Source organism: Moschus berezovskii, chromosome 11, assembly GCF_049115385.1.
Source record: "Moschus berezovskii isolate FMDL1 chromosome 11, NW_MosBer_1.0, whole genome shotgun sequence".
In the NCBI taxonomy this organism is placed as follows: domain Eukaryota; kingdom Metazoa; phylum Chordata; class Mammalia; order Artiodactyla; family Moschidae; genus Moschus; species Moschus berezovskii.
This window is the reverse complement of record NC_142470.1, coordinates 76806020-76819364: the sequence shown is the minus strand read 5'-3', so window position 1 is coordinate 76819364 and position 13345 is coordinate 76806020. Positions and strand designations below refer to the sequence as shown.

At 42.7% G+C, this 13345-nt stretch overlaps 1 protein-coding gene across 5 annotated transcripts in view; it reads right to left on the bottom strand.

The window, feature by feature from the left end:
- FSHR (follicle stimulating hormone receptor) overlaps nucleotides 1–13345 on the bottom strand; it is a 211102-nt gene that overhangs the window by 58565 nt on the left and 139192 nt on the right. For 4 of the 5 annotated variants that reach the window (XM_088841745.1, XM_088841749.1, XM_088841747.1 and 1 more), the window contains one exon: nucleotides 13158–13232. In XM_088841745.1, coding sequence (XP_088697871.1) covers nucleotides 13158–13232 — 75 coding nt within the window. The remainder of the gene's footprint in view (nucleotides 1–13157; nucleotides 13233–13345) is intronic. The other variant, XM_088841746.1, reaches the window with a different exon arrangement.

Below are 13345 nucleotides of genomic sequence, written 5' to 3'. Positions count from 1 at the left end.
ATGGGAAAATGAACTGTGAGACCAAAATACTTAGTTTAGGGTCTACCATCTAGTAGATGGACAATTAGTATCAGTATTCTTCTCTTTTGCTCCAAGTTCAGTTCAGTCGGTCAGTCGTGTCCAACTCTTTGTGACTCTGTGGACTGCAGCAGCCAGGCCTCTCTGTCCATCACCAACTCCCAGAGTTTACTCAAACTCATGTCCATTGAGTCAGTGATGCCATCCAACCATCTCATCCTCTGTCGTCCCCTTCTCCTCCCATCTTCACTCTTTTCCAGCATCAGGGTCTTTTCAAATGTGTCAGTTCTTTGCCTCAAGTGGCCAAAGTATTGTAGGTTCAGCTTCAACATCAGTCCTTCCAATGAATATTCAGGACTGATTTCCTTTATGATAGACTGGTTGAATCTCCTTGCAGTCCAAGGAACTCTCAAGAGTTTTCTCCAACACCACAGTTCAAAAGCATCAATTCTTTGGTGCTTAGCTTTCTTTATAGTCCAACTCTCACATCAATACATGACTACTGGAAAAACCATAGCTTTGACTAGATGGACCTTTGTTGGCAAAGTAATGTCTCTGCTTTTTAATATGCTGCCTAGGTTGGTCATAACTTTTCTTCCAAGGAGCAAATGTCTTTTAATTTCATGGCTGCAGTCACCATCTGCAGTGATTTTGGAGCCCAAAAAAATAAAGTCTGTCACTGCTTCCATTGTTTCCCCATCTATTTGCCATGAAGTGATGAGACCAGATGCCATGATTTTAGTTTTCTGAATGTTGAGTTTCAAGCCAGCTTTTTCACTCTCCTCTTTAACTTTCATCAAGAAGCTCTTTAGTTCTTCTTCACTTTCTGCTATGAGGGTGGTGTCATCTGCATATCTGAGGTTCTTGATATTTCTCCAAGCAATCTTGATTCCAGCTTGTGCTTCATCCAGCCCAGCATTTCTCATGATGTACTCTGCATATAAGTTAAATAAGAAGGCTGACAGTATACAGCCTTGACATACTTCTTTCCCAATTTGGAGCTAGTCTGTTGTTCCATATCCATTTCTAACTGTTGCTTCCTGACTTGCATACAGATTTCTCAGGAGGCAGGTCAGGTGGTCTGATATTCCCATCTCTTTAAGAATTTTCTAGAGTTTATTGTGATCTACACAGTCAAAGGCTTTGGCATAGTCAATAAAGCAGAAATAGATGTTTTTCTGGAATTCTTGCTTTTTTTATGATCTAATAGATGTTGGCAATTTGATCTCTGGTTCCTCTGGCTTTTCTAAATCTAGTTTGAACATCTGGAAGTTCATGGTTCATGTATTGTTAAAGCCTGGATTGGAGAATTTTGAGCATTACTTTGCTAGAGTGTGAGATGAGTACAATTGTGAGGTAGTTTGAACATTCTTTGGCCTTGCCTTTCTTTGGGATTGGAATGAAAACTGACCTTTACCAGTCCTGAGGCCACTGCTGAGTTTTCCAAATTTGCTGGCATATTGAGTGCAGCACTTTCACAGCATCATCTTTTAGGATTTGAAATAGCTCAGCTGGAATTCTATCACCTCCACTAGCTTTGTGTGCTGCTTCCTAAGGTCCACTTGACTTCACATTCCAAGATGTCTGGCTCTAGGTGAGTGATAACACCATCGTGATTATCTGGGTCATAAAGATCTTTTTTTGTATAGTTCTTCTGTGTATTTTTGCTACCTCTTCTTAATATCTTCTGCTTCTGTTAGGTCCATACCATTTCTGTGCCCATCTTTGCATGAAATTTTCCCTTCGTATCTCTAATTTTCTTGAAGAGATCTCTAGTCTTCCCCCATTCTATTGTTTTCCTCTCTTTCTTTGCACTGATCACTGAGGAAGGCTTTCTTATCTCTCCTTGCTATTCTTTGGAACTCTGCATTCCAATGAGTATATCTTTCCTTTTCTCCTTTGCCTTTTCTTCTTTTCATAGCTATCTGTAAGTCCTCCTCAGACAGCCATTTTGCTTTTCTGCATTTCTTTTTCTTGGGGATGATCTTGATCCCTGTCTCCTGTACAGTGTCATGAACCTCTGTCCATAATTCTTCAGGTACTCTGTCTATGGGATCTAATCTCTTTATCTATTTGTCACTTCCACTGTCTAATCATAAGAGATTTGATTTAGGTCATAACTGAACGGTCGAGTGGTTTTCCCTACTTTCTTCAATTTAAGTCTGAATTTGGCAATAAGGAGTTCATGATCTGAGCCACAGTCAGCTCCAGGTCTTGTTTTTGCTGACTGTATAGAGCTTCTCCATCTTTGGCTGCAAAGAATATAATCAGTCTGATTTTGGTATTGACCATCTGGGGATGTCATGTGTAGAGTCTTCTCTTGTGTTGTTGGAAGAGGGTGTTTGCTATGACCAGTGCATTCTCTTGACAAAACTCTATTAGCCTTTGCCCTGCTTCATTCTGTACTCCAAGGCCAACTTTGCCTCTTACTCCAGGTATCCCTTGAGTTCCTACTTTTGCATTCCAGTCCCCTGTAATGAAAAGGACATCTTTTTTGGGTGTTCTAGAAGGTCTTGTAGGTCTTCATCGAACCAAGATCCTTTGTTAATCCTGTTTTGTGAGGTTGGGTGATTCAATCAGCATGTCTGAACCTCAAATTTCCTGTATGTAAAGTGGAACCATCAGTAAATGTCTCAGAGGGCTTTTATAAGACTATGCCAGTGGATCTGAAGTGAAAGTGCTTTCTAATTTGTGATCCCTGTGTTCCACCCCATGCCTGTCAGCAGTCTTCTGTCCAGTAAGCAGTGCTTGCATTTGTTTGCTCTTTCAGACTTTCAAGGTGACTCTGCACGCTGACTCATCTTCCCCTTTACTTTCTCTCCTTACAGCCTTTTGAAGGAGATAGGCTGTCCTTTTCCTCTCTGTTTTACATGAGGCCCTGAAAGGTCTTGTTACTTGCTTACACAAATAGGACCATGGCTAAAGACTGGGTGTGTGGCTCTCCTGTGAAGAGAAGAGATTTTCCTTTGTGTATTGCTGAGTGAATCTGTGTCTTGGTGGCTCCTTGACCAGACAGAGCATAGTGGGTGAGCTTTGTGAGGGAGGCCGTCTAATTTCTTCCCTGGCACATCTCCCAAACACCCTGCTCCGTCTTTTCAGCACTTCTATCTTTGAGTACCAAACTGGTGGAGGAGGAGCTCACTGTCTGTTGAACTAGACATTATTTGCAGGGTGTTTGCTGTGGGTGAACTGATGATTAAACTGCAGCAGAACACTTAATGTCTGCTGAAGATGAAAATATTCTTCCTTAAAGCATCTGTCACTGCAGTATTCATGTTCCATAAGGCCCCAAGCTATTTCTCTAAAAACAGCAGTTGCTTCTCTTCTATTACCCAGACAGATTCAAACCCAGGCCCGCATTTTCATTAAGGACCTATTGTGTGTGTACCCTGCCCTCTGTGGAGATGAGCTGCACACAGTCGTTCTGAATTAGAGCTCAACTGAATCAGGTGATGACCTCTCCTGCAACGTGTTGCTCCCTGGTCTTGAACCAGCCGATCTGGCTGGCTGAGGTGCCCCTGGGAATGCATTTCTCCTATAGCCATGCCCACAGGAAGACAGCATCTTCCCAGATGGACAAGCCAAGGGTTTGGGAGCAGCAGAGCCATCAGGCCTGTGTTCTAACTCACAGCCTAAGAGCACACACTGTGAAAGCCGAAGAGGATGAGATGAATGAGGACAGCAAGAACAAATGGGTCCCTCAGCAAGCGTTACAGAGTGAGCTGGGAACCAGGTGTGTGAGAACTGGATCACAGCCAGGATTCTCTAAACGGAGAAATAAGTAGCTGAGTGCCTTGTTTTTGGTGCCATTCACTGGGTTACAGCCATGAAGACAACCTAGTCGCCATCCTGGAGGAGCACAGGATCAGGTCACCAGAGGAGCCTGCATGGTGCCCTCCCTCTTTCATTACCTGCCCGCCCCCTGTTGTCCACAGTAGAGCCCAGCCTCCTCCAACCCATCTCTGCTTCCCTGGGACTGCCTCATCTCTGCAGAGAAGGTAGCCGACAGTTCCTGTGTTAACTCTAACACCTTAACATGTGGCCTCTCCCGGGGATAACTGTAAATTTACAAGGGGCCAGAAGGACCAAAATAGCCTTTAAACCTCCCCACATTGAGGCTGCAATGGTGGAAGAAGAGGCAGCAGTTTATTTTCAACAGAAGTGGGGCTTCACTTGATGACAATCAGATTGTCACTGGCTAAGCTATGCCTCTTTCTGTCTGTGCCTGAGGCCAGCCCTCCTCCCAGGCCAGCTCGAGTGGCTACTGGATGCTGTTTGCCCCTTCAGCCTGACCCCACGTCCAGTGCCTCTCGGGCTCCTCTGAGCCAGCTGTGCTCATTTCTGAGGGGCCGAAGTGACAGGGCTTATTCTGCGATTCTCCTTTAGCTTAAGAAGCTGAGTTTCTGCTGTACTTAAGACTAATTTACAACTGGTTTAAGTTTTTGATGCATCTGAAGGATCTCAGCATTTAGAGGGTCTCTTTGAATCCTGGGGAAGAGGAGCCTGATCTGGGAAACAAGAGTGGTCTGCAGGAGGCTGGATTTTTCTGTCTTGTAGAGGGGTTTTCTCCTTCCATACAGGACCCTTTGTGTTGGTCTGAATATGCTGAACTCAGGACAGGTAGTGATGCTGGGATCCCCAGATTCTTGACATCACAGTTAGACACCAAGCACTTGAGGGAAGGAAGAGGTCTTGGAGGACATAAAACCCATTTACCTCTTTCATATGCTTTCATATTCTTGAAGCATATTTTATTATTTCCATTTTGCAGATGAGGAAACTGAAACTTGAAAAGATCAGTCCATCACTGTAGGGTTGGGGGGAAGTAGGGGTAATACTCCCAATGAGAAACGGGGTTAGGGCTGATTTCATGCAGTTCATCTGGGACTTGTTTCTCTCTGAACCACCTCTGGACTTGTCTTCACATCCGATTTCTGAGGATGACAGAGACAGGTCTTTATTTCAAAATTAATGAGGTGAGGATATACCTACCTCATAAGAAGGTATATCCTGTGAAAATGTAATCCAGAGACTCTGCAAGTGGATAGAATAGATGGTTAGTTATGTGCTATTTGAGTAGATCCTGTTGGAATTTCCCTCTCAGAAGCCCCCATGGCCAAGAATCTATCATGACAGATTCTTGGGTTTCACATTGCCTTTTCCAGGCTCCTTTTTAAAAAATATGCCACTTCCTTTGGAAAGAATAATATCAAGATCTGAACATACTGATGGGAATTGATAGATGCCACAATTGTCTTGATGGAGAAGGCCTGGACTTCTTGCAGGAGAAATTACTGAACAGGTCAGAGGAAGGAAGAGGAGAGGTGAGCAGCATGAAAACATCACTGTCATTACAATCGTGCGCTAAGATGATAGGAGGTTCTTGCTCTCCTGGGGCTGATGTGCCCAGGCTGAAATCTCATCCTGAACCTCAGTGGTCCACAGGGAAAATCTTGCTGTCTTTCCCTGGAGTTGACAATATCAGGCAAAAGTGGCTCTGCTAGACAGATTACTGATAAAAGAAACAACTGTATAATTTCCATTGTGCCCAAATATCCCTGTAGTCATGACAACATCCTTAGAGACTTATGACACTGACAGCCGGGGAGATGGCTAGTTTCTTCCCAATAATCACAACTACCACGTAGGATGAATTCTGGCCTAGCTGAATTCTTGAGGGGTGCTGACTGCAGGGTGATTCTGTGTGGGGGTCACTCAGGGAAGGGAGGCTTCGGGGGTTACTAGAAGTGAGTGGGCAAAAATCACTAGTCACTTGGGTCCTTGTCTGACCTGGAGGGAAATAATATGGTGGTGGTTCTGTTTTAGAAATGTGTCCCTTGTCCCCCATTGAACCAAGCCTTTCTATTCCTCCAGGGGCCATTATTACTATACCCCTGGATTATGGCCACTGGCCCTTAGCAATTCTCCCTTGAGTATATAGTCTGTACCCTGCTCCCCGTCAAGCTACAGTCCAAATCATTGTCATCCTGTCATTCTACTGAAGAAGCTCTTCTTTAAAAAATTGTAGTTGATTTATAATGTTATGTTAGCTTCAGGTGTATACAGCAAAGTGACTCAATTGTACACACACACACATATACACACATACATATTCTTTTTCAGATTCTTTTCCTAATGTATAGATTGTTACAAAATATTGAGTATAGTTCCCTGTGTTATACAGTTGGTCCTTGTTGGTAAGATTGTCTTGTAATTTTCCTTCTACTACTGTGTTGAAGCTTAAGCTCTTTGCCTTAATTTAGTTTTTCAATCTTCCAGAGCCAGTCCATCTTCATATAGTCAAACTCCTCAGCATATGCCTTCATTTTAGTTGAGACTCAGTATCTCCCTATCCTCTGCCTACTCCATGATGCTTTTTTGTTCTATGGGTTTGATCCCATCTTTCTTTAACAGAAAATTCCTCCTTTTTTGTCTTTCTAAATTTTATTCATTCTCCAAGTTGCAGCTAAATTCTGCCAACCTCCCAAGAAGCTTTCCTTTACTAGCCCAGCCAAAGCATTGAATCAGTCCTCTTATCTATAGCCAGTGCCACACAGCTTGGCAGATGTGTTATTTTCAGGGTTTAATGAATGATAAATAGCCTTTTCTTCCCCAAAAGCTGAGCCCTTTGTGTTGAGAGCTGTCCATTGATGTCACCTGGATCTCTCACAAGGTCACCCTCTTTATCCTTTCTAGACCACCCTTTCTAAACCATAACTCTACCTTCTCTGCTTTATTTTTCTTCACATCACTATTACCACCTGACATTATCCAACATTATCTCTTCAATTAGAATATCAGCTCCATAAGGGCAGAGGCATCATCTGTACTGTCATCTTTTGTATGCCCAAGAAGTAGCCACAACAAAGCCTAGGATATAGTGTGGCCTCAATAAATGATTGTTGAATGGATGATTGAATGAATGAGTTCTCAGTGACTGGCTAATTCACATTCAAAATGTTGGAGGAGGAATGGGAAGGCCCTGATCCTTTCCATTGTGCAGGAACTTTGAAAAATTAACCCTGGTATGGCTCTCTTCCCACCACCACAGAGAACCAAACATTGCTGAACATCAAAATTATAAGAATAGCCCAGTCTACAGGGACATTGCACAATCCTGTCAGAAGAGCTTCATACCCGGGAAGTACAGCCAAGGCCCGCTGAATTCTGTCAAATGCTTGCATTTGTACTGCCCTCCTTGGATTGTTGTGAGGTTCAAATGAAATGAAGTATGATAAAAAGAGATAAATTGTAAATCAACATAAAATAGGAAACATTATCCAAGCAGTTGGTGGTTGGGAATGGCATGGTATTGTGGGCCAAAAATTCCATGAACAGGGAAGTCTGGAGGGCTACGGCCCGTGGGGTCACAAAGAGTCAGACCTTATGAGTGTGCAGGTGCACGCATGTGCACATACATACACACACGGTGTTGGAAATGAACAAAGAAGGGGTTAAGATTATGCAGGATTATTTAATTTTGCTTGTTCGGAGGGAACTTGCTGGATTTGTCAGGAGTTTGGTGAGAAGGATGGCTTTTTCCTTTGAGAAACACAAATGATATATTTTCATGTTTGAATGCTGGTCAGTGGATTCTGTCTATAAGAAGCAATTAAAGACGCCTTCCAAACCTTAGAAATATTGGAAGAGAAAAGCAATATAACCACCAGCAGCACATCATCATCATCATCAAATTAATCCTTGCAAGACTCTCAGAGATGGGTATTCTTTTTTTTAAAGGAGAAGAGAGAACTGAGGTACATAGAGGTGGAGTCCCTTACACAGACTCCCTTAGCTAGTCAAAGACAGGGTCAGGAATTTAATAAGAATTGCTACTGTTTACTGAGAAGACTGAGCACCCAAGAATTGATGCTTTCCAGCTGTGGTGCTGGGGAAGACTCTTGAGAGTCCCTTGGAGAGCCAGGAGATCAAACCAGTCAACCCTAAGGGAAATCAACCCTGAATATTCATTGGAAGGACTGATGCTGAAGCTGAAGCTCCAATACTTTGGCCACCTGATGTGAAGAGCCAGCTCTTTGGAAAAGACCCTGATGCTAGGATAGACTGAGGGCAGGAGGAGAAGGGGCAACAGAGGATGAGATGGTTGGATGGCATCATTGGCTCAATGGACATGAGTTTGAGCAAACTGCAGGAGATGGTGAAGGACAGGGAAGCCTGGTGTGCTGCACTCAGTGGAGGTCAGATACAACTGAGCAACTGAACAACATACTGAGAATTTTCTAAATGTCAGTTCATTCTTCTCAGTACTTCATTCGCTACAATGCAAGGAGGCAGGCAACGTTATCCCTCATTTGCAGAAAGGAAAACAGACCTAGAGTTGTTAAGCTGATTACCCAAGGCCACATAGCTAAGAAGGGCAGGAGCTGAGACCTGACCCCAGCCAGGGGGCCCTGGAGTCTCTGCTTCCTCACTGCTCTGTGCCACTCTTGGGTCCCTGGTCTCTGTTGCAATGTCCAGCAAATGGCTTAACTTTTATTGTCCAAGATGCTACTTTCGTCACTCTTACCAAAACAAATGAAAGAGAGGAAAGCAGAAAACAGGGAAAGAGACTTAGGGGAAGGGTGGGGAAGAAACATCTGGAATAGCTAAGGTGAGCTGCAGTGAAAACTCTGCTGGCATCATCTTTGGCTGGAGGAAGCAGATGGCAAAGCTGCCATTAACAGCCTCCTAAGAAGATCTAACAGGTCTCCATATAAAAGGAAGACGGCTGTCAGTTGGGGGTGGAGGCCCACCCAGCTGTGTAAAGGGTTTGTTAAGATGAAATTATGGTTTACTGAGTAGCAAAGAACAACATCCAGCTGCCTGAGAATTATGCCGACAGGATGCAAAGGCACAGGAATATTGTGTAAACCTTATTTACAGATCAATAGATAATCTTTCATACACAAAAGGTCAGCTCCAGGAAGGCAGAGCAATAAAGAAAGAAATGTTGCTCGTAAATACAATATTGACTTGAAAAAATCCACCCAGATGAATCCTTTGATATATACTCTTCTAGTCAAAGTACATTTCTTTATTCATGAATTTTTTTCTTCCCAGAACCATTTCAGGTTCCTTAGTGAAGTATGAAGGGAGTAATGAAGAAGGCTGATTTCTAGTTGTTTTGAATTCTGTGCCATCAAATGATCAGTATAAAGTGGAATCAAGTTCGAGAATTTCAGAGCAACATTTCTAAGTGTGTGTATGCAGCATTTAGTGTTCTTAAGTCAAATGACAACTCACCCTCTGCTCTCTGTAGTTTCCTGCTTTGCTGGCTGTGTTGATAAACATTTATCTTAAGGAAATAAACAACTACTCCATCCTACTTGGTCCTCTCTGGATTCCTTCATCCATTTTATGTTTCTTCTTTGCCTTGAAGCAAGTAGTTCATCATTCTCCAAAATACCTGAAGTCATTGCCACCCACCCCTACTTGGCTGCTGGATTGCAAAGCTGTTCATGACTGCTGCCCAGACACAAAGAACTGTGGGAGAAGAGGGAAGCTTCACTGGGCTTTGTTTCCGTGACATACTCTTTTAGGTTAGGGGACCACCTCTAAATTTGGGTGATTTCTCTCAGCAATTAGAAAAATATTTAAAAGGACCATGGTCTGAAAAGCCTGAATGATGCTTTGCCAGTAGTGTTTTTGGAGTGCAGAGCTGCTCTAGTTCTCAGGGTCACCTTGGGCTGCAACCTGGGAGCAATGTGCAGCTGGGAAAAGTCTGCCCTGGGCAATAAGTCTGAAGGCTTGAGAGGGACAGCTGTTCGTTCCAACTTCCAGATGGGTATCAGCGTGGCAGTGGTTGTGAAAGAACTTTATACTTTGTGAAATTATGCGAGTATATATACTTTTCAGAGCCATCCAGGAGCATCATTTGACAGTGACACAATTCCTCTAAACAAAGTACAAGTTCTTTTCGTTTTCCAGTTAGAAAGCATGTTTCAAATACTCTGAGAAGGATAACCTCCTCTCATGAACAGATGTGGCTGGAATCGGTCACCTCCAGTTTTGTCTGGACTTGACAGGGTAGTCAGGTAAGACTGAAGATTACTTAACACTTCAAAGTGAGAAAAGGATACAAAGAGGAGTCTGGACTTAATGACAGACGGCAGAGGTTTCAGCTTCTTCCAGAGTCAAAGTCAGAGCTTCATCCTCTCTGTTCTGCCAGAGTTCCCTCTTCAGTCTAGGGCCATGCCTTCCACACATACAAATTCCTAAATTCCTCCCTTGTCCTTCCTCCCTAGAGACAGGGCTGAGGGTCCTTGCTAATAAAAATGAATGGCGCTGGCCACAAAGTACAGGCTAATATTAAACGCTGGAGCTCTTTCTTAACTTTGCGGTGACTCCCCATCCCTTGGATTTTCCCAGTTCCCCATTCGCAGACCTGCTATTATCATCATGGGCTATGGAATGTGTGTGTGAGAAAGTTGTTTCTTCCTGAATCTCTCCTCTGCAGGGTGCTTCTCATGAGCTACATGTGACAGTCTGTGAATAGGGGTGTCCCTTTGCATATCCCAGGTCTCTCTTGTTCTGCTATATTGAAGGCTCTGTGGCCACCCCTATTCCACTCAGACTCTTTCTAAGAGGGAGGAGAAAGGGAGGGATAGTAATTGGGAGGGAGAGAAAAAAAGAAGGAATGAAGGAAACCACCTGGGTAATGGGCACCAATAATTTTATATTTATATAGTTATTTATGGTTTATATGCTAAAAACAACTTGTGAAATGTTTTTACAGGCATAATCTTATTTTTATAACCACCCAATTTATAGATAAAGAAACTGAGGTTTAGAGAAGGTAAAGTTTATCTAGCTAATAAATAACAGCATCCCATCTGGAATCCAGTCCTTCTGATGTCATGTATAGTCTTTTTTTTTTCTTTTCTATACTGCTCCATTAAATGTAAAGGCATGTCCCAAAGTTCTTTTTTGTTGAATTCATGCTAAGCAGCCTGGGTGAAAGCTGAAGGTCTTAGTAGCCACCATAACTCTCTATTAAACCCATACTGTACTTTTATTGAGGGTAGACTTGTAGACTTTGACTGGTTGGCTAGAAATAACCATCCTACAAATACTTAGTAAATTTATTAATGTTTTTGTAGTTTACAGTAGATTTTCATACGTGAACCTCACTTGACAGTCCACAGCTATGCACATCTCAGAAGTCTAGTGATTGGTCCAAGAGTGAATGGTGGAGTCAGGATGAGGCTCTAGATTTTTTTTTATCCTAAGGCCTATGCCTTTTCTGTTACCCCGGGTTTCCTCCACTGTGCTGTACCTAACCCGTGTTAGATTCTGTAGAGTATAGCAAAGTCCATTTAAAGAGCCAGGGCTCCTGAGTTGATCATAGCCCTTATCTTTCAGCATGACTGAATACATAATTTGTGAAGTGTAGGGCTCTCTGTTCAAAACTGTTAAAGCATTTCCAGATGGTGACAGCAGAGTGTTAAACCTGGAATGAGGCCCTCTGAGTGTGGGACCCTTTTGAGCATGGAGCCCTGTTAGATTGCCAGTGAAGCTGGTCCTGCCTCTGACATGACTCAGGAGTGGAAGACTTTGTTTCTTTCTCAGATCATTTCTGGGGCTCCTATCAGAGAGCTGAAGTCCCAGGTCATGTGGACTTTCTTCTGTTAAATCTTTTATTCCCTCCATCAGTCTCCATCAGAGAGCTAAGCCACAATGGCCTAGAGTTCCTTATTATATTAATTGCTAACTCCAGTTCTCATAGATCAATAGTTAGGGACAGAGTCAAAATATCACTAGTAGCTAATGTTTATTGAACATTTATTATGTCACAGGCACTGTGCAAAGCATTTTATGTGCTTTGAATTGATTGCAAGTGTAAGTGTTAATTGCTCAGTCATGTCCAACTCTTGGCTTGACTGTAGTCTACCAGGCTTCTCTGTCCATGAAATTCTCCAGGAAAGAATTCTGGAGTGGGTTTCCATCTTTATCCTTCCCTGTATTACTACACCTTGTCTTGGTGACTTTGAAGCTTTTCCCCATCAATCAGTGGATTCTATTTCTTGACCTCTTAAATCTGGGTTGGTCCCAAGAATGATAAAATGCAACAGAAGAAATGGTGTGTAAATTCAGGGTTTAAGTCTCAAGAGGCTTACAAGCTTACTCTTTCTTTTGGAACCCCAGGTCTGCTGTGAGAACAAGCCTGTGTGAGTTGGCTAGAAATGAACACCACTTGGTGGAGATCTGTCATCCCAAACCAAGACTATCCAGGGCAGCCAGCACCCACTTCACCTGCCAGCTAACTTCAGATACACGAGTTAGCTGAACTGAGGTTCGGCCAAGAGAGTCCAGTTCGGCCAATGGATTTCACTGATCAACTCGCAGACAGGTAAGAAATGATACATCATTTTTGCTTAAAAACTGTCTTTTGGAGGTAAGTAAGTATGCATTCTTATTAAATTAATAGATAACAGACACACATCCATCATTATTTCCAAGGAAACAAGCTTTGAGAGGTTATATTCGTGCCTGTGATCAGTAGTTAATAAATCGTTCTGGAAAGTGTGACTCTATAGGTCAAGTTCTTATCTGTTATTTTGTAGGGTCCCATTGTAGCACTCAGGGTTCTGTCAAGCCCTTAGCTAATTTGGAAGCTGAGTGGAAGAAGCAATGTTTTTGCAGATAGAGTCAGGCCCAAGGGATGGAGCTCAAACACCAAGAATCTCTGTGCTGATAAAAATACCATGTCTATTATTAACCAAAACTTTAATATAAAACATTGTAATCTATCAAAGGAAAAAATGCATGCACGCAGAACAGGAGAGACAATGCCTTTGAGGTCAAGGTCACAAGCTAAATGCTAGCAGAAATTTTAGCTGTATCTCATTAACACTAAATTATGACTGAGTTCTGCAAGAGGTCTGTGTGACAATCCCATTAATGCAAATGGCATTCCTTATGATGTCTGCTTTTTAAATGAAAACCAAATGCAATTATGTCAGTGGAATTTACTCATTAAGCCAAACTAAAACCCACCAGCAAGTGTCTCCTCACTTCCTGTTCTGCCCCACATTTTTGATTACAAGCAGTTGCTCCCCAGAGTTGCAAATGGATATTTTGCTAAAATACGAGTACATAATTTGATATTAGAAGGGGCACCAGAATACAGAAGTTCTTACAGATATCGGAGGTTGGGAAGGTTCTGGAAGGCATCAGGGTCGATGTATAGCAGGTTATTGGCCTTTTCAATTCTACTGCGAAAGAGAAAAGAACGTGCACATGACCTTAATGGTAAGGAATGCTATGGTATTTTTCATATTATGTAAAGAGTATGTTAAGTTATTTACCCATCTAGCCATCTCTTTGT